Here is a 21,237-nt window from a genome sequence, read left to right on the forward strand (position 1 = left end):
CTCTGATAGGCAGACAGAGCCAAAAACTATACTCTCTCACTAGCACCTACCTAGGAGGGTGCTACACTCACCCCCCACCAAACGAGCCATGTCCTCACTAGCACCTACCTAGGAGGGTGCTACACTCACCCCCCACCAAACGAGCCATGTCCTCACTAGCACCTACCTAGGAGGGTGCTACACCTGCTAAATGATTCGTTTTTCTGTCCATCCAATCCTGAGATTTACACAGCCCTGCCACACATTACAGCCAGACTAAAGACCTGACTTGTCTCTGCTGCAGTACAAGAAACAGATTGGTCACCTTCCCACCCCCAACCTGTGATTGAACCATGAAAGAGTAGCAAATGAACCTCAACTCTCATCTCCTTGTCTATGTCAGCAAGGTTTTGATCAGCACATATGCATACAGCACATCTGATTGGCCCTTAGTGTTACTCCCAGGGCTGCTGTTAGAAATGATGGGGCCCTGTACAGCCTACCTGGCAGCGCCTCCCCAATATGTCAAGACAATATTTTCACTAAAATATACTAAAATCATTATTAGCGGACACAAACATAACAGAGAACCTGTGTGAATTAACCCTTTTTAATTGTTTTTTTACATTTTTCAAAATTATTATTATTTATTTTAATTAAATTTATTTATTTTATTTCTATTTTACAATTTTTTTATTACAATCTTTTTGATTGTTATTTATTTATTTTTTTTACAATTTTTTTTTTACAGGACGTGGAAGCCTGCAGCGCTGTGGGGGGCACAGTAAAAGGGGGGCCCAGGGGGGGGGGGTGAATCAGGAGCAGGCAGAACAGGGAGGGGGGATCGGTGTCTGAGAAACAATTACAGGAATGATGCCCTGTGTCAGTGTCTCTCCCTGCAGCAGCTGAAAGCTGGCAGGAGGAGGAGAAACTGGCTTTCAGCTGCACAGGGCTCTCTGAAGCAGTAATTGTTTTAATTGCCCCTCAACCCAACCGCACCGATTTCCTGTGCTGTTGGGGCCCCTCTGTGTGCCCAGGTCCCCTACAGGAGGGCTGGTGCCCCCCCCCCCCCATCAGCGACCCTGGTTACTCCTCCCTTTTCCAGTCTGAGCCCAGCTGTACAGCAGATTGTAAGAGGCTTATACTAAGTCAATCTTAGGTAAACTAGTTGCATTTAAAGATAATCATTTCTGCTAAATACATACCTGCATTCATCAGGGTTTATGTTTTATATCTGCCTGGCATTTATATTTAATCCCGAACTCCAGGAATGTGTGCACAAGAAAAATGTAATCCGCTCCACAATCTGTAACAGTCTGGCCGCTGGTGAAACATTGGCTACATGTGTTAAAATGGACACCAGAGGGCGCGTCTAAGTGGAGCTAGTTAGCATTTATAATTTAAAACAGTGAAAAATGCACTCACAATTACTAAGACGTATAAGGCATATCTTAACCACTGTAACCCCGGAGGATTTGGCTGCTCAAAGACCAGGCCCTATTTTGCGATTCGGCACTGCGTGACTTTAACGGACAATTGCATGGTCGTGCGACGCTGTACCCAAATGAAATTGACGTCCTTTTTATCCCACAAACAGAGCTTTCCTTTTGTGGTATTTGATCACCTGTGTGATTTTTATTTTTTGCGCTATAAACAAAAAAAAGAACGACAATTTTGAAAAAATAACAATATTTTTCACATTTTTTTTTTTATATGAAATTCTCAAAAAAAAATGTAAAAATCTAAATTTTGAACATTTTAGGCCAATTTGTTTTCTGCTACATATTTTTGGTAAAAAAAAATCACAATAAGCGTATTTTGATTGGTTTGTGCAAAAGTTATTGCGTTTACTAACTACGGGAAAGATTTATGTAATTTTTATTGTTTTGTTTTTTTAACTAGTAATGGCGGCGATCTGCAAATTTTTTTGCAGGACTGCGACATTGCGGCGGACAGATCGGACCCTTGACTGACATTTTTGATACTTTTGGGGGTACCAGTGACATTTCTATAGTAATCAGTGCTATAAATATGCACTGTTACTGTAATAATGACACTGGCAGGGAAGGGGTTAACTTTATTGGTGATCAAGGGGTTAAGTGTGTCCCTAGGGGTGTGATTCTAACTGTTAGGGGGCATGGCTAGTGAAGTAACCACAGAGACATACGATCCTACATAGCAGGATCGCATGGCCTCTGTGCCTACTTCAGGGAGAATGACAGTTGGTTGTGTTTACATCAGCCGTCTGTCTTTCTCCCTCTCCTGCGGGAGATCGTGAGTGGCCGGCGGACATCGGAGCCACCGGTCACACGCGCTGGCTCAGCAGGGTACGAGTGGGGGCGGGAGCGTGCCGCCGCCGGCGCGCTTGCCCCTTACAGGCTCGTGGGCGAGCGACGTAGGTCTACGTCGCTTTGCCTGTAGGGGGCTGACTGCCGCAGTAAATAGTCGTGCGGCGATCGGCAAGTGGTTAAAACCAAGGGAAGTCCTCCCAGGAACCCAGACTGAACTACAGCAATGGAGGGAGGTGTAGAGAGAAGCTGCCTGCAGCAAATAGAGCTACAGCAACACCAGAGCCAGTTTGACAGCATGGAAATATTCCAGGATGACGTCAGATGCCGGGTGCATGGAAAGGGGGGTGTTACTGTCTTCAAACGTATAGCCACACCCTCGGCATCTGACATCATTTTGGAATATTCCCATGCAGTCATACTGGCTCTGCTGCTGTTGTAGCTCTATATGCTGCATGTAGCTTCTCTTCCTGGATTGCTGCAGTTTGGCCCTGAGAGGACTTCCCTTGGTTTTAAAAAAATATCCTTCTTTCATTTTACTAAGAGCCGGTTCCCACTGGGGCGACTTGTCAGTCTCCCCTTCTATTCGTAGAAGTAATGCTCAGCTCCACGATAATATGCTCCTGAAGAAGCGCGAACGAACACGAAATATATTGAGCTAGATCAACTAACAACCATTTGGCTAAGTTGCGCTAGTAAGTACTAAATCGACAAATAATCATCAGATAAAGCACAATATTGATAGTCCACAATGATAACAAGTCTGTATCCAAATGGCAGGCACAGTCCAAATTTCAAAATTCCAGGATCAGATGAATAAACCAACGTTCATATCTCCTTACCAGAAAGCGGAATGGAGTTCGCACAAAAACTCAAATCAGATCAGTTCACCCAGCCTCCAATCGGTATGTTCAGATATTCCTCACATCCACAGGTGATAGTCATATATGGAAGAAAAATTGAAACTCCATAGCATAATACTGTTAAATATTAATGGATCACCCTGAGGAGTGCACACCGTCACCAGAAGGCTAATAGTATAAAGCACCAGCACCCTTAAGTCCCAAATGCTTACCAGATGGTAAATATTTTGTAATAAGTAAGGAATGGAAGTGACACACAGAGACCTCTCCCGACACCACTGCCTCTTACCAGATTTTAGTAGGTTCAAGCCAAACAGTCCGTCGTCCGGTCCTCGGAGCCAATAACTCTAAAGATCACTCCAAAGCAAGATAGGGTTCACCCTCAAACACAGATGGAATTGGGTCGACCAGCCTCAGATGAAAGTGCTCAGGTTCGCCTCACATCAATCAATGGTTAGTCATATGTGGGAAAAATAAACTCCATAGCATAATACTGTTATTGCTTGAAAGTCACCCTAAGAGGTGCACACCATCACCAGAGTCCCCAGGCAGAGCACCAACACCCCTATGCACCAAATGCTTACCAGATAGATAAAGCCTTAAGTGAAAAAAGAGGGAATATACACAGAGGACCTCTCCCAGCACCACTGCCGCTTACCAGACTGCAATGGGTTAAAGCCACTCTCTCCAAAACCAATCCTTGGAGCAGGTATCACCGGGAGGATATTCTTAAACTGGCTCAATCGTGTCTCTGTTTCTCCTGGATACAGACGAGAGATTATCGATGAAAAAGCTGTGGCTGTAATCTCATATAAATCCGCTGTGGGGCGCTGAGACGGCAGCGAAATAAACACTCCCTCTCCTTGGCAGTCTACAGTCTTTCCTGTAGACTGCCAAGGAGAGGGAGTGTTTATTTCGCTGCCGTCTCAGCGCCCCACAGCGGATTTATATGAGATTACAGCCACAGCTTTTTCATCGATAATCTCTCGTCTGTATCCAGGAGAAACAGAGACACGATTGAGCCAGTTTAAGAATATCCTCCCGGTGATACCTGCTCCAAGGATTGGCTTTTGGAGAGAGTGGCTTTAACCCATTGCAGTCTGGTAAGCGGCAGTGGTGCTGGGAGAGGTCCTCTGTGTATATTCCCTCTTTTTTCACTTAAGGCTTTATCTATCTGGTAAGCATTTGGTGCATAGGGGTGTTGGTGCTCTGCCTGGGGACTCTGGTGATGGTGTGCACCTCTTAGGGTGACTTTCAAGCAATAACAGTATTATGCTATGGAGTTTATTTTTCCCACATATGACTAACCATTGATTGATGTGAGGCGAACCTGAGCACTTTCATCTGAGGCTGGTCGACCCAATTCCATCTGTGTTTGAGGGTGAACCCTATCTTGCTTTGGAGTGATCTTTAGAGTTATTGGCTCCGAGGACCAAACGACGGACTGTTTGGCTTAAACCTACTAAAACCTGGTAAGAGGCAGTGGTGTCGGGAGAGGTCTCTGTGTGTCACTTCCATTCCTTATTACAAAATATTTACCATCTGGTAAGCATTTGGGACTTAAGGGTGCTGGTGCTTTATACTATTAGCCTTCTGGTGATGGTGTGCACTCCTCAGGGTGATCCATTAATATTTAACAGTATTATGCTATGGAGTTTCAATTTTTCTTCCATATATGACTATCACCTGTGGATGTGAGGAATATCTGAACATACCGATTGGAGGCTGGGTGAACTGATCTGATTTGAGTTTTTGTGCGAACTCCATTCCACTTTCTGGTAAGGAGATATGAACGTTGGTTTATTCATCTGATACTGGAATTTTGAAATTTGGACTGTGCCTGCCATTTGGATACAGACTTGTTATCATTGTGGACTATCAATATTGTGCTTTATCTGATGATTATTTGTCGATTTAGTACTTACTAGCGCAACTTAGCCCTTTACATACTTACTTTTGCTTGTCACAATTTAAGTTGCTGCTGTGTTTTATTAGTTAGCGCAGTTATATTTTCCTTTTTTACTAAAAACCATTTGGACCAGGGGCAGACTGGCAACTTTCAGCCCATGGGGCAAGTACAAACCAGAGGCCCATGGTGCAATGAATTGGCCCCCCCTCTCCCTCTTCCTGTCCTTCTCCTGACCCCCATTCCAGGCTGAAGCTTCGCTCCTGGTACTCTCTACTCACCAACTGAATCCCGGTTTTCGAGGAGGAGAGTCTCCAGTGGGGCATTAAACTGGCCTCTGCTCAGACACAGTTTACACCATCCATGCTGTGGGGGGAGGAGGCCTGGGTTCTGTCCTTGTCTTCAACCCGCACCCAGTAGGTCAGCACAGGGTCTTTTTACTTCTCTTCACCAGGAATCCTTTAGGCATGTCTGTAGCAGAAAGGGGTGCAGCTTTTTTTACGAGGCATCAGAGCGGCCCAGGGAGTAATTGCACCCCTGCCCCCTGGCCCAATCCTTCCCTGAGTTTGACCCACCACTTGGGTACTTGCCACCCCTACTTTTCCTACATTTATGGCTTTTAGACAATTACAGCACAATTTTCCTTTGGAGTAGGATACTCTATATCCAGGTTTTATGGTCCATCTTGGTGCTGGGCTTAGTATTTGAGGGAGTTCTGTTTTTTTTAATTTAATTTGTTGTAATGAATATTTGTTTAATTTGTTTTAATGAATTTTTAATAAAGCATTATTTTTAAGCAATTATTGTTTTGTAAGGTTATGTTGTGCCACTAAAGTCCATCTATTTTTCACTCGTTCCATGTAATTTAGGATGAGGTGCAGTTTACCCTAGTAGTGTCCACAGTGCCACTCTGTGGTGACTCCCAGTTCATTCTATCCTCTTTACCATATGGCAATAGGATCAAAGGAAGCTTTGATGTGTCCTTGACCAGGATGTAATCTCCACCCACCCCTTTAGTCCCCCTTCCTCACAGTGGGTAAGAACTCCAAAATGAATACAGAAGATAGGAAACAAAAACAGAGAACAGACTCCACATAGCATAAAAATGTATGGTAGCCTTTATTTAGAGCCCATAAGGGGGGGGGGGCTAAGCATAAACCATTAAAAACTCTCTCCCGTGCGGACTCCCACACTAAACAGTGGGAGCAGTATAAGCCAGAAACCAACAGAGTGGCGGCGTGCGTTCCACCTACAATGAAGTACGTCACAGCGTGTGTCCCATCTTGACGTGTTTCGTCATCAGTGTGACGTCTTCAGAAAAGCCATTTAATGCCTTTTTTTTCCACTCCGTAGATCAGTTATGGTTCTACAAGTTACGAGTTAAGCAACAGGGAACTGTATCCAAATTTCTTCCGAGCTGTCCAAAATTACCGAACCATCTATTCAATTCTCTCTAATCTGATGAAACTCTTGGGCTGGACTTGGGTTGGAGTTCTGGCCTCAAATGACGACAGCGGAGAAAAGGAATTTCAGGAGTTGAACAATATTATGGCAAGTGAAGGGATCTGCATTGCATTCAATATAAAGATCGACCTTGAGCTTTTTAGAGAGAGTGGATTTATTGAAAAAAAAATTGAAATAATTACAAAATCATCAGCCCATGTTATTATAATTTGTGGTTCAAATTCCCACCCAATGAATTTTTTTTTAAACATCTTGAACATTTATTTAAGTGACCGAACCTTGATCCTTCAACCATCTTGGGCAGCTCAGAGTTTTCTTATAAGCTATTACAGAAAAATATTTAACGGGAGCTTGGCGCTTGATGTCATGAATTTAGAAGTCCCAGACATGTCAGATTTTTTAAACAACTTTACGCGTATAAAATATCCAAACGACATGTTACTTGAAAACCTCTGGATGGCCTTCAAGAATTGCTTGTCCAATGACCCAGTGAAGAATCTATTTTATGGACGTTATTACAACCGATCGTTTCATAACTGCACTGGGAAAGAACCAGTCACATTAATTACTAGTTTTAACCAATCTGGACTCTTCCCTCAAGTATATGTCTCTGTCTACACCATGGCCAGTGCCCTAAATGAATTATTACTTCTCGGTCAAACTTTGAAAGGGAAGAACATTCTGTTTTCTACTATTAAGAATCAAGTAAATACATTTTTTCCCCCAAAAACAATGTATTTTGAAAAAAAAATTGATCCCTTTTTTAATTGGTGTAACAAAAAGTATTTTTTTTTCACATAAGTTTAACCACTTCCTCTATGTCTCTATGACTCTCGGAGGCCCGGGCGTGACGTGATGACGTCACACCTGGCCTGGCAGTTTTCAATACTGCCGCAATCTCGGCTGAATAGCCAAGATCGTTTTTTTGTTTTTTTTCAGGCTTTCTAGCCTGTAGGAGAGATCTGAGTTCTTATTGACCCCAGATCTCCCCATAAAGAGGACCTGTCATTCACTTATTCCTATTACAAGGGATGTTTACATTCCTTGTAATAGGAGTAAAAGTGATTAAAAAAAATAAATTAAGGGAAAGTGTAAAAATAAAAAATAAAAATAAAATAAGCAATAAAAAAAAATGTAAAGTGCCCCCGTCCCCGTGTGCTCTCACGCAGAAGCGAACGCATGCGTACGTCACATGCCCCATATGTAAACAGCGTTTAATCCATACATGTGAGGTATCGCCATGAACGTTAGAGAGGGAGCAACAATTCCAGCCCAAGACCTCCACTGTAACCCTAAACTGGTAATCAGTAAAAATTTTTAAAGCGTCACCTATAGAGATTTTTAAGTACCGGCGTCATTCCACGAGTGTGCGCAATTTTAAAGCATGACATGTTAGGTATTTATTTACTTGTAACTCGGCGTTACATCATCTTTCACATTATACAAAAAATTGGGCTAACATTATTGTTTTGTTTTTTTTAAATTCACAAAACAGTTTTTTTCCCCAAAAACGCGTTTAAAAAAAATTTCTGCACAAATACCATGTGACATAAAAAGTTTTATGAGTTTTTAATGATTTTATTCATTAGGGTCTCTGCTAAAAATAAAATATATAATATTTGGGGGTTCCGAGTAATTTTCTAGCAAAAAAATTATGATTTTTACATGTAGGAGCGGAGTGCCAGAAATCGCCCGGTAAGGAAGTGGTTAAGCCAAGTTGCTTTTAGACGGGTCGCTCAATATGGTAATTTATTTATATATCTATATATAAATTTATATTTGTATTCATATGTGTATACTTACATATTTATTTATTAATATAATTGTATTTATTGTATTTATTTATTCACACTATTCTAATCCTGGACGCAATTGCATTGGTGTTATTTGCACTACCTTTATAAAAAAAAGTATTATTTAACCACGCTCTCACTTTTACAAATTAAAATTAATAAAAATAAAAATAAGTGCTTAGAATTTCAATGAGTCCATCTTAGACAATATATATACAATGTCCTTTTAATTCCAGGTGAATTCAACAACACATCAGTGATACCACTCCGACAGTGACCATTAGTGTCTCCTCTTCACCAACAAGCACACAGCCCACTCACCAGAACTTTTTGACCCTTATTACAGGAAGTCAAAAACAGCATAGGGTATCTGATGATTCCGCTTGCGGTATTCAGAGGAGCATCTCAGGCTAGGCCATCGATGGCCGCGCTTTTGCACTTATAAAGCCTCATGCCAGACCATGTCCAGAAGGAGAGGTAAAAGAGAAGCCTCTCAGCCCCCATTCACACTGGGGCGACGCTACTTCGCACCGCGACCTCCGAGGTCGCGGTGCGAGCAGCGCGCCGCTACCTCGGAGCGGCCGCCACGGACTTCGTAACATTGAAGTCTATGGCGGTCGCCTCCTGGTCGCCCCAAAGAAGCTCCGGACCCTTTTTCTGAGTCGGAGCGACTTGTGTCGCTCCTATCAGAACGGGTCCGCAGCTTCCCTATGGGAGGCGACCTGCGGCGACCTGTGAGGCGACCAGGTCGCCTCACAGGTCGCCCCAGTGTGAACCGAGTGTCACAGTGCAGTAAGTCCAAATATTTTATTTAAAAAGTTAAAAACACACTTACAATTAGCACAGCATTCAAAACAAACTGGGAACGCTGGTTTGCACTCCACCTGCATTCCAAGATAGCAGAAGTGCCGTGTCACGTTGATCCCATTCTATGCATTTCGCCAGTGTGCATCTGACATCATCGGGGGTCGTCAGGAGTTATTTTCACTGAAAATTTCAGTTCACAAACATGCAATATTTAAATCTGTGAATGAATTATTTTCACTAGAAGATCATCCTGAGGTGTACATCATGTACTGTATTAATGGTGCTCCATTGTTGAAGTCAGTCTGAGGAATAGTCCTTTGTGTTAGAGGGAGAAACAGTGCAAATCAATAAGGAAAGAAATTGTGCCCCATCATTGGTGTCAGTGGGAGGAATAGTGCCCCATCATTGGTGTCAGTGGGAGGACACCAATGGTGTCAGTGGGAGGAATAGTGTCCCATCATTGGTGTCAGTGGAAGGAATGGTGCCCCATCATTGATGTCAGTGGGAGGAATAGTGCCCCATCATTGGTGTCAGTGGGGGGAATAGTGCCCCATCATTGGTGTCAGTGGGAGGAATAGTGCCCCATCATTGGTATCAGTGGGAGTAATAGTGCCCCATCATTGGTGTCAGTGGGAGGAATAGTGGCCCACCATTGGTGTCAGTGGGAGGAATAGTGGCCCACCATTGGTGTCAGTGGGAGGAATAGTGTCCCATCATCGGGGTCAGTGGAAGGAATAGTGTCCCATCATTTGTATCGGTGGGAGGAATAGTGCCCCATCATTGGTGTCAGTGGGAGGTATAGTGTCCCATCATTGGAGTCAGTGGAAGGAATAGTGTCCCATCATTGGGGTCAGTGGAAGGAATGATGCCTCATCATTGGTGTCAGTGGGAGGAATAGTGTTCCATCATTGCTATCAGTGGGAGGAATAGTGCCCCATCATTGGTGTCAGTGGGAGGTATAGTGCCCTATCATTTGTGTCAGTGGGAGGAATAGTGTCCCATCATTGGGGTCAGTGGAAGGAATGATGCCTCATCATTGGTGTCAGTGGGAAGAATAGTGTCCCATCATTGGTATCAGTGGGAGGAATAGTGCCCCATCATTGGTGTCAGTGGGAGGTATAGTGCCCCATCATTTGTGTCAGTGGGAGGAATAGTGTCCCATCATTGGTGTCAGTGGAGGGAATGGTGCCCCATCATTGGTGTCAGTGGAAGGAATGGTTCTCCTTTTTGGAAGTCATTCTGAGGAATAGTCCCTTGTATTAGGGGGAAGAATAGTGCAAATCAATATCAAGGAAAGAAATAGTGCCCCAACTTTGGTGCCAGTGGAAGGAATGGTGACCCATTGTTGGTGCCCATGGGTCAGATAAAGGCAAGCAAATGGCCGCATCTGGCCCCTGGGCTGCAGTTTGGAGACCACTGGCATATATTAACATGATCCAGATCTGGTCCAAAGCTCATTTAAAATGGTCTGTTGCAAAGTGGAAAACTGTTCTGTGGTCAGACAAATGGAAATGTGACATTATTTTTGACAACCACGGGTTCTGCTTCCTCACGACTAAAGTGGAGGGGGACCTTCCAGCTTGTTATTAGCGCCCAGTTCAAAAGCATCTCTAATGGTATGGTGGGGGGGATGTCTTTTTTTAGGGAAGGCCTTGCCTATTGTAGCAGAACAATGCTAAATTGCATACTGCATCTATGACAACAACATGGCTTACTAGTAAAAAAATTCTGGGGGGTTAACTGGCCTGCCGGCAGTCCAAACCTTTCATCAATTGAAAATATTTAAAGGGTAACTCCACTTTGGTGGGAAAAAAAAATAGCAAATAAAGAAAAAATAATATAGTGTATACAATTGCAATGCAAATCATATTGTAATTGAATGTTATTAAAAATATCCTTTCCTTTTCAATCTTCAGCCCTCTAATTTCCTGTAAAATGCAATACAATATGGCTATCATAGAGAATGTATACTGACCACACCCCCATAAACGTTTCCTGCTTGTGTGATTGGCTCACCAATTTTCCCAGAAGTCTGCACTAAGATACAAGTCAGATTTCAGGCATCCCCTGCAACAAAAATGTTATTTTTGGTGAGATTCTCCCAATAGGAACACGTCTAAAGGGATGCAGGCCCAGCAGATTTCCTCATTAGAGCCCTGCAGCTGCCACAGCTGATAGATAATTATGAAACCACTCCCATTAGACCCACTGAGCACAGAGGAACAAACAGGGATTTCGTCAGAATAACAAAAGATAGGAATCTGCAACAAAGTTTGTTATAATCCTTGTAATGTACAGAGATCACCCAGAGGGGAATGTTTTTTTCTCAGTGAAAAAGGGGCACACGGGGAGGGAGTGGATCAGAAGTAGACAAAACAGGGAGGGTGGATTGGTGTCAGAGCAGCAATTACAGGAACGATGCCCTGTGTCTGTGTCTCTCCCTGCAGCAGCTGAAAGCTGGCTGGAGAGGGGAGAAACTGTCTTTCAGCTGCTGCCTGCAGAGAGCCACACAGGGCTTCCTTCTGTAATTGCCCCTCCGCCCAACCACACTGATTCTACATGCTGTCGGGGCCCCCCTGTGTGCCCGGGCCCCCTACAGGAGGACTGGTGGTCTATCAGCGGCCCTGCCAGCAACTGATCTCTTCAGTTCCCAGATGTGTACATAGTGTTGATAAAAGAAGAGTGGATGATGTATTGTGCTAATCATGGCCCTCACCAGGGCCGGTGCTAGACTATTTTACGCCCTAGGCAAGACCAGCTGCTTGCGCCCCCCCCCCCCCCAAAAAAAAAAAAGGGGAAGGGGTTAAAAACTCCTCTATGTCATACCCAGTGACCCTGATGCGATGGTTCCTCCATGTTATGCTTTCATACCCAGTGACCCCCCATATTCCTCCATGTCACACCCGGGGACCCTAATGTCCCTCCGTGTCACACCAGGGACTTTGATGTTTTTACATGTCACACCCTTATTCCTCCATGTCATGCCGTCATACCCACTGACCCTGATGTTCCTCTATGTCAGACCCTGACGTTTTTCCATGTCACAGTTGGGGACCCTGATGTTCCTCCATGTCACACCTGGGGACCCTGATGTTCCTCCATGTCACACTTGGGGACCTCAATCCCCCATGGCACACCCAGGGACCCCGAACTCCTGTTACACCCGGTGACCCCTATCCTCCATGTCACACCTGGTGACTCTGATTCCCCATGGCACACCTGTTGACCCCGATTCCCTTTCATACCAGGGATGCTCCATATAACACCCCGGGACCCCGATCCCCTGTTCTGGGGACACTAACTGGGTGGTATTAAGAGAGTGGCCTCCACTCTGCCCTCCTTCACAGTGATCCTGCTAATTCCTTCTCCCAGGACGCTCCTCTCCTGGACCACAGTGCTCACCACAGCTCCAACCGGCTCCTGGTGGAGGGAAAAGCAGCAGTCAGAGAGCTCCGCATGTCCGCATGTCCTTCATCACCAACCTCCTCAGACCATTCCGGTGCCTCGTCGCTTCTGCCCCAATAAAGGTTCCGCCCTCCAGTGCCGAGCTTCGGCTCAGGTTCAGCTCTCCTCCGCTCCCTGCTTAATACCAACCCAGGGAAATGAACGGCTGCCTACCAGCTCAGTGCAGAGAGTCACTTCCTGCCTGGGGTTAAGGCCGTTCAGCTCCAGCTGAAGAGGATCATCATGCAGGCAGCACTCTGGTGGGCTCCATTCCTGCCTCTTGGGGCCCCTCCAACAGTGGTGGAAAGCCAGGGCCTGATAGTTCCGCCACTGCCCAAGACACCTGGCATCTTTCTCTGTCCCTTCTTCCGCCCCTAACACCACCTCTCCCCTCAGCTCACAATAATCATTCATGATGGAGAGAGAGTGCCGACTCCTGGCTGCGCCCCTAGGTGGGAATGTGCCCTAGGCGGCTGCCTAGTTTGCCTAGTGGAAGCACCGGCCCTGGCCCTCACCCCACTTTTTTGAGACATGTTGCTGCCATTAATTTTTAGACGTTAAAAATGGTCAATTTTCTCAGATTAACCACCTTAGCTATGAAAGGTTTTACCCCCCTTCATGACCAGGCCATTTTGTGCCATTCGGCACTGCGTTACTTTAACTGACAATTGCACGGTCGTGCAATGCTGTACCCAAATAAAACAGATGACCTGTACGGTGGTCCACAGGAGCGATCCTCTTGCCAGCATGGAGGCCGATTCACGGGGCCGGCGGCCGCGATCGCTCCCCGTGAAGAGAGAACGGCGGTCTGCTGTTGTAAAGACAGCAGACTGTTGTTCTCTCAGGAATCAACACAGAGCTCCTCCTATTTAGGAACACAGATCTCTGTATTGATTTTACAAGCCCATCCCCCCTCAGAGTTAGAAAGCCCCCCTAGGCTCACACCTAAGCCTTTGATCGCCCCTGGGTTAACCCCTTCCCTGCCAGTGTCATTTTTACAGTAACAGTGCATATGTTTTAGCACTGATTACTGTAGTAATGTCACTGGTCCCCCCCAAAAATGTCAAAAATGTCAGTCAGGGGTCCGATCTGTCCGCCGCAATGTCGCAGTCCCACTAAAAATCGCTGATCGCCGCCATTACTAGTAAAAAATAATGAATAAAAATGACATAAATCTTTCTCCTAGTTTGTAGACGCGATAACTTTTGCGCAAACCAATCAAAATACGCTTATTGGAGTTTTGTTTTACCAAAAATATGTAGCAGAATACAAAATTGGCCTAAAATGATGAAAAAATTTGATTTTTTAATTTTTTTTTGGAATGTTATATAGGAGAATGTGAAAATATATATATTTTTTTTCAGAATTATCACTCTTTTTTTTGTTTATAGCGCAAAAAATAAAAATCGCACAGGTGATCAATCACCACCAAAAGAAAGCTCTATTTGTGGGAAAAAAAGGACATCAATTTTGTTTGGGTACAGTGTTGCACGACCGCGCAATTGTCTGTTAAAGTAACGCAGTGCCGAATCGCAAAATATGGCCTGGTCAGGAATGGGGTAAAATCTTCCGGTCTTAAAGTGATTAAAAATACGCTCATTGAGAATTGTTTTTTCAAAGACATGTAGCTAAATACATTTTGGCCTAAATATATGACAAAAATTGAATATATTGGATATTTTTTAACTGTCAAAGTAGAAAATGTCAATTTTTTTGCAAAATTTTCGCTATTTTTTTTATTAATATCGCAAAAAATGAAAAGCACAGAGGTGATCAAATACCACCAAAAGAAAGCTCTGTTTGTGGGAAAAAAAGGACATAAATTTTGTTTGGGTACAGCATTGCATGACCGCGCAATTGTTAGTTAAAGTCGCGCAGTGCCAAGTTGAAAAAAGTGGCCTGGACATTAAGCAGGAAAATCCTCCGGTCTTAAGGTGGTTAAAGGAAAATTATCCAAAGGGACAAAAGCAAAAATACCAGATACCAGATCATATGAGAAAAATTTTCGCATTTGCCCCTTCGGATAATTTCGGAGGAAAGCTGTGTACTAACAATCAGATTATCATACGATCGCTTCGAAAATGCGATTTTTTTGTACAATTTTCTGATCCTGTGTATGGGCCTTAAATGCAGTAACTCCATCTGAACTATAAAGAATAACAACATTTTCAAATCCTTTTCCTACAAAAAAAATTGTCAAAAAAGGGCATTAAGATGTATTTTTCTATTTTTGTTACCTAAACATGTGACAAATGTATGTTTTTCATGTTTTATTTCAATTTAAAGTTACATCGGTCTTTGAAGAAACTTACATATAGAAGGGAAAGAAACATCCTTCGCTTTTATAATAAAGACAATGAATTTGTTACATATTATATCATTAAAAATTGGATTATCCTTAGCAATGGCAGCATTGTGATTAACTGTGTTGGCCACTTTGACCCTTGGAAAGAAGGCGATAACCAGTTTCCTATAAATGTGAAACATATCATTTGGAAACACAACAAGAGAGAGGTAGGAAAATATATATATATACTGTATATTTATTAGTGAAGGTTAATATGTGTGTGTAGCACTACTCCCATGGGAGCTGCATGATGCGGATTACCCTTGGTTACCCATAGCAACAACTTAGTAATTCAAGGTACTTTAAGTGTTTGGCTCAGTCAGAAAACAATCCAGGGGATTTGGTTTTTGTGGTTTATTTTAGAACTTGGATAGGAGAAGGGATGAGTGGGATACTCCAGCTGGATGAACTATGCACAATTTTAGGACTTCTAACTATGCTGAGTGTGGCAAGGCCGCTGCTTCACCTTGCCACTGAGATGAAGTGCTTGATAAGCAAACTGTGTAGTGAATTACTCTTCAGGGCCCCGCTTGGCACCCCCTTTACCCCATACCCTTCAGGGTTCTACTTGGCACTCCCTTTACTCTTGCATACTGTGTGGGCTGACCTTCTATCCTCTGACTTCACTGGAGTGGTCCCCCTTCCTAGGCAGACCCCTTGGCAAGCCCCCTGGTACTCACGGACACTGTTTTTCCCAGGTGACTCTGCCAGCATCTCCACTGTCAGCTTTCCAGGATCCTTCAGGCTCAGCTCCACACCTGGCACATTAGGCGGACTGCCAGTGACCACCTTCCTCAGACTGCAGGAGCAGAGACAGCCGTCACCCTCCTCCTGGGACTCTGCTTCCCGCCAAAGACCACCCTGTCACATGTGCCCTTGGCTTTTATGGTCAATCCCAGGATGCACTGCGGTAGTGCCCTCCCACTGGAGCTGCCACAAAAGCCTGTTCGCCACTGGCCAGGTTTCCTCCACTGTTCAACAGGCTCCCCTATTGGATACAGTGGGGACACTCCCTTAGACCAAGTGAATCACATATGGACACATGTGTAGCAATATTTCCAGGCATTGGGCCTGATGTGGGTCTGCCATTGTCACCGGTAACACTTCCAACACACATAATTAGTGAACCCAGATGTGAGAACTGAGACAATGACCATTCCGGCATCTTTGGTTTGTTTTGTTTATTGTATAATGGGGATGGGAGAAGGGAATGAGTGGGATACTCCTGTGGCTCAACTAGGTTTAACTGGGACACTGTACAGAAAAATGCTTGTCGGCGCTGTCTTGACGTCAGCAGAATGCCAGCCAACACTTCCTGGAGCTTGCAGATACTTAAACTGTTCAAAAGTGCTAGAACTCTGACTTTAATGTGTTTGTTAACTCAGAAGATCCAGGACTGTAATACAATTGACTCCTGACACTCTGTTTAGCTCTGAAGTCCAATGAACAACTCCCTCCAGCCCTTCACTGACCGAGGTAGCTCCTTGTAACTGCTTGTGCTGCTGCAACTCTTAACGCTGTACACTGTATACTCAACTGCTGGCGTCCCTTCACACTTCAGGGTCCTCTGACTAGGCACACCCATTAATACTTCAGGGTCCTCTGGCTAGGCACCCCCTTTTACTGCTAGCTGACTCCCCTGGACCTTCTCTGGAGTGGTCCGCTCTACACTAGGCAGACCCCAGGGGCAGTCCACAATACTCACAACCTTGGAAGGCTTTCCTGAAACTGGACCCCTCTCGCTCCACTGGTCATCAGCACACTGGATCCCTTCTGCCACTCAGCTCAGCTCTCTCTCTCTCTGCACTCTCAGGCAAGCCGCCTGAGACACCTTCTGACAGGAGGTGAGACAGCCGTACTCTCCCTCCTGGGACTCTGCTTCCCGCCAAAGACGCTGCGTCATGCGTTCCCTCCAAACTTATACCCACTCCCAGAGGTGTACCCAGTAGGTGGCGGGGGAGCCCATAAATAGTCTGAGGCCTGAGGCAGCAGGAGAGAGTTCCTGGGTTCAGTACTGCTGGGGGGACCCATGTGCTGGGGCTCTGCCCCATGGGCATGATTATTGGAGGTGCCACCTAGAAGGCATTGAGGTCCCAGCTTCAGCCTTAGCTGGGGGGCCTATTTGCAAAGCCTACTTCTGGAGATCATTACGGTCTGGAGAAGCTCACTGGAGAGTACAAAGAAGAAGTTGGGGGGAAAGTTGTCCAGCTGTCCTATGGTAGAATGAGTCCGTATCTCTCTCACTGGAGAGCGCCCATTGGATATTTGAAGGAGGCAATCAATGATCCTGTGGCTTTGTGAGTAGAGAACCCTGGTGCTGGAAGTTAGTGACTGTGTACAGTTTTCGGACTCTCTTGGGAAAAAGTCCTAATCAACTGTTAGCATTAGAGACTCTTTAGGACATTTTTGTGAAGCTGAGGCAGATAGAGAAGAGTCCTCAAAATGTGCAGCTCTGGAGTCTCCCATGCTCCCTGTATCCCATCCAAGTTCACCGTTACAAAAAAAGACACCCCTAGTCTGTTCCTTCAAGCCAGAGAGAGAATAGAGGAAATCCTGTGTGCCTTGCTGTGTGCACTCTAACTGGCGGGAGGATGGTCAAGTTCACCAACGGCTCTTTAGGGGGGTGTACTACACGTATATACTTTTTTTTTTAAAGAGTCCTATGATGGATATATTATTATGTGATTACATCTTGTTGTATTCATAATGGTTTCTTCACCAGATTCCAAGATCTCAGTGTTCAGAAACATGTCTGCCGGGTAGTAGAAAGATGCCAAAATCTGGAATTTACAGCTTCTGCTGCTATGCCTGTGCACCCTGTTCAGATGGAGAAATGTCCAACATCTCCGGTATTATTATTGAATACTCTTGGTGATTTTATAAAGATGCTTCACCAGTGGGATATTTTTCTGCTTATCACTGCAGTTAAGTGTATAAAGCAAATGTGCTTTGGGCTTGTGTTGGTGGCTTCAGACCGACACCAGTTTGAGAGGCCGGTTTAATGTCCTCTCCTCCCCCGGCCAGCCCCAACCAAGCTGTCCAAGCTCCCCCCAACTGCCAACTGCTGGCTGGGTCAGGAACCGGGATTCAGTTGGTGAGCAGAGAGTTCCGGGAGCGGAGGTTCAGCCTGGAATGGGGGTCAGGAGAAGGACAGGAAGAGGGAGAGTGGGGCCGAGTTGCTGCAGCATAGGCCTCTGGTTTGTACTTGCCCCATGGGCTGAAAGTTGCCAGTCTGCCCCTGCGTCCGCCCCCCTCCCGCAGTCTTCCTTGTGATAACGGCAGAGCAGCTCAATAGCCACATCGGTTGTTATCACATGAAAGCCGACCGTCTGCTCTAAAAAACGTTACTGGTGGTGATGCTACTAGCTGCAGGCATGACCCCGGTACAACCACTTCCTCAAAATGACGTACAGGTATGTGATTCTCTGGGAAGTAGTTAATTCTTCCCAATGACCACAAATGTTAGGAGCTTTCTTCCTACTAACCATGACACTAATGCATCATGCGGTATAGATATAGCAATTTTTAGAGGGGGTTCCCTGAACCTGGAAGGTTTTCAAGGGTTCATCTATGTTGAAGAGGTTGAGAAAGGCTGGTCTAATGCAATTATTCCAAAATCTGAAGATGTCACACGCTGATGATAAAACGCGTCGTTTTGGAAAGCACGTAGACCACGTGACCGGTAGGCGGAAGTGCTCGCATGGCGTCCCTGCACTCCCCACTGTGTTTACACCTGAATAGGTGTTTATATCTTTCTGTGGCTTACATAATTTTTCAGCAAACACTCCCTTGGACCTATTGGACCTTTTTTGGGGGATTTTTTTAATGGAATTTTAAGGAATTTCTGTACCTATATATTTTTTCAATAAATCCTACTGGAATACACTACTGGATTTTTGTATTCCTTTCCCTATACATCTACACATGCTGAGTCCTCTGGGAATAAGGAGTAAGGTGGAGGAGAGGAGGCACAAGTGAAACCAGGAGATACAGAAATATCCCATGGTGGAGGAGAACACCTAAGTCCGGCTGATCCCCTTTGTGGTAAGACAAGAGAGGATCCACGTCATCTGGTGAGTTCTTTTAACATCCCCCCAGCACTTGTGGTGTCCTTGGTCTACGCTCCATGCATGAGGTGGCAGTGCAGTCCTCTCCTTCTGTGATTTACTCAACACTTTGATTATTCCCTCTGGAATTCCCAACCTTTTTCGGACTCATTATAATAATTTTTTCTGGACTGTCCTTTTAGTACAAGAGTTATATTTTCTGGTATATTAACATTGTTTGTGCCTTGGGTTACCCAGAACAAAATCACGTATATTTAATTTTTCTTTTTTATATTTTATATATTTTTTTATTTTCATCAAGCAATCAGCACATACGTAAATATAGATATTTTCAAATAGTATTGCCCACTACACATTGGGGACACTATTTACACCAATTAATTAATTATTTTTTGGAGTTAAATATTTCCGCACATAATTTGTTTATAGGTGGTTATTGTTATACCCTTGGTTTGAGTAGAACAAGCGCAGACCTGTGGGGGTAGGTGGTTTCACCTTACCCTTGTTTTTTTCATTCAGTTTGTTTCTGTAGCAGGAAGGGGCCTAGCAGCTGCTTATCACTTTTACAATGTATTTGTTCACTAATCATTTTGTTTCACTAATAGAGGTGGTCCTTGGTGCGGGTGAATATATGTGTTTTTTTCAAGAGCAAAAATACTGAAAAAAATGTGCATGAAAATGTGAAAGTCATTTAGCATTTAAACCACACTACTACAAGTTTTACAAAAAATATATATATTTTTTTCAGATAGTGAGAAATGCTACAAATGCTCAGATCTCGAGTGGTCCAATGAAATGAAGAACTTTTGTATCCCTAAACTAGAAGACTTTCTCTCCTATGAAAATGAAACAATAACTATAGTGGTTATATCGGTGACTGGGCTGTTCTGTGTGAAAACAGTTTTGATACTTGCAGTTTTTATTTACTTCCAACACACACCGGTTGTAAAAGCCAATAATAAAAGCCTCAGCTTTGTTCTTCTGGCCTCCATCATTTTTGGATTCCTCTGTGTGTTCCTCTTCTTGGGTCGGCCGGTGGATCTAACCTGCCAACTACGCCAAATATCATTTGGAATCCTCTTCACGGTGGCGGTCTCCTGTGTGTTGGCCAAGACGTTCCTGGTTTTTATCGCTTTCAAAGCCACTACACCTGGAAGTGTGTGGAGAAAACTGGTTGGGGGAAGCTTTTCCAACTCCGTGGTCTTGCTTTGTTCCTCTATCCAAGTCATAATCTGTGTTAGTTGGTTGACCATCTCTCCTCCCTTCCAGGAATTGGATACGCACTCATACCAGAAAAAGATCATCATCCAGTGTAATGAGGGGTCAGTTATCGGGTTCTACTCTGTCCTGGGTTATATGGGGATCCTGGCTGCTGTCAGTTTTATTATAGCTTTTTTTGCCAGGACATTACCGGACAGTTTTAATGAAGCCAAATACATCACCTTCAGCATGCTGGTGTTCTGCAGTGTCTGGATTGCCATGATCCCGGCCTATCTGAGCACCAAAGGGAAATACACGGTGGCTGTGGAGATCTTTGCAATACTTATCTCTAATATTGGACTTTTAGGTTGTATATTCTTTCCAAAATGTTATATATTTTTATGCCGACCAAAATGTAACAAAAGAACAAATTTGCTTGAAAGAAAATCAGCATTTGGCATCACCATAATGTCTAGATAAAAGCTAAAAATTCAAATAATAATAATAAGGATGAAGTAATAATGTGCCATTTAAATAAAATAACACAACACATCTCCAGGTATGGCTAATTAACCACTTCAAGCTTGAATTCGGAAGAGCAGAGACATTTTTATATGTAAAGGAAACCCATGTCGGTAAGGAACAAGAGAAGAAGACCCATGGGACTTTAACGAGACAACCACAAGAATATAAAATTACATACGTTTATTATACAAAAGGATAAAAAAAGACAATACATAGTGTTACATATAACAAACATGAAGATAAAAAATAGTGTAGCGCTAAACCATAAAAATTACATGTGAATGTAATAAATATAAGTGAATATCATATAAACAACGAATAACAAGTGAATGAATATAATTGATGAGCGATGAAAGTCCAAGAAAAAGACCAAAAAAAAAAATGCGTGCACAAAAAGTCCCAATACATAAAGGTGACATTTTCATCCAAGGAGGAAAAACTTATTTGCAAAGCTCCTCTTGTGACAACCACAGGGAAGTGTAGGCAGGGGACACCACTGTGCAAAGCTAATGGAAAGCAGCTTACCAGAACAGTATGGCCAATCAAATTAATGA

General features: G+C 44.0%; 1 protein-coding gene across 1 annotated transcript in view; it reads left to right on the forward strand.

The window, feature by feature from the left end:
- The window catches only part of LOC309565562 (vomeronasal type-2 receptor 26-like), a gene marked incomplete at both ends in the record, with an annotated part of 33,817 nt that extends 13,179 nt beyond the window's left edge, over positions 1 to 20,638 (forward strand). Inside the window, 4 exons of the mRNA XM_082270519.1 lie at positions 6,390 to 6,587; positions 14,831 to 15,058; positions 17,614 to 17,740; positions 19,707 to 20,638. Coding sequence (XP_082126645.1) covers positions 6,390 to 6,587; positions 14,831 to 15,058; positions 17,614 to 17,740; positions 19,707 to 20,638 — 1,485 coding nt within the window. The remainder of the gene's footprint in view (positions 1 to 6,389; positions 6,588 to 14,830; positions 15,059 to 17,613; positions 17,741 to 19,706) is intronic.
- Between the last annotated feature and the right edge of the window lie 599 nt (positions 20,639 to 21,237).

Source organism: Pelophylax lessonae, assembly GCF_965119305.1.
Source record: "Pelophylax lessonae genome assembly, chromosome: 10".
Classification (NCBI taxonomy): domain Eukaryota; kingdom Metazoa; phylum Chordata; class Amphibia; order Anura; family Ranidae; genus Pelophylax; species Pelophylax lessonae.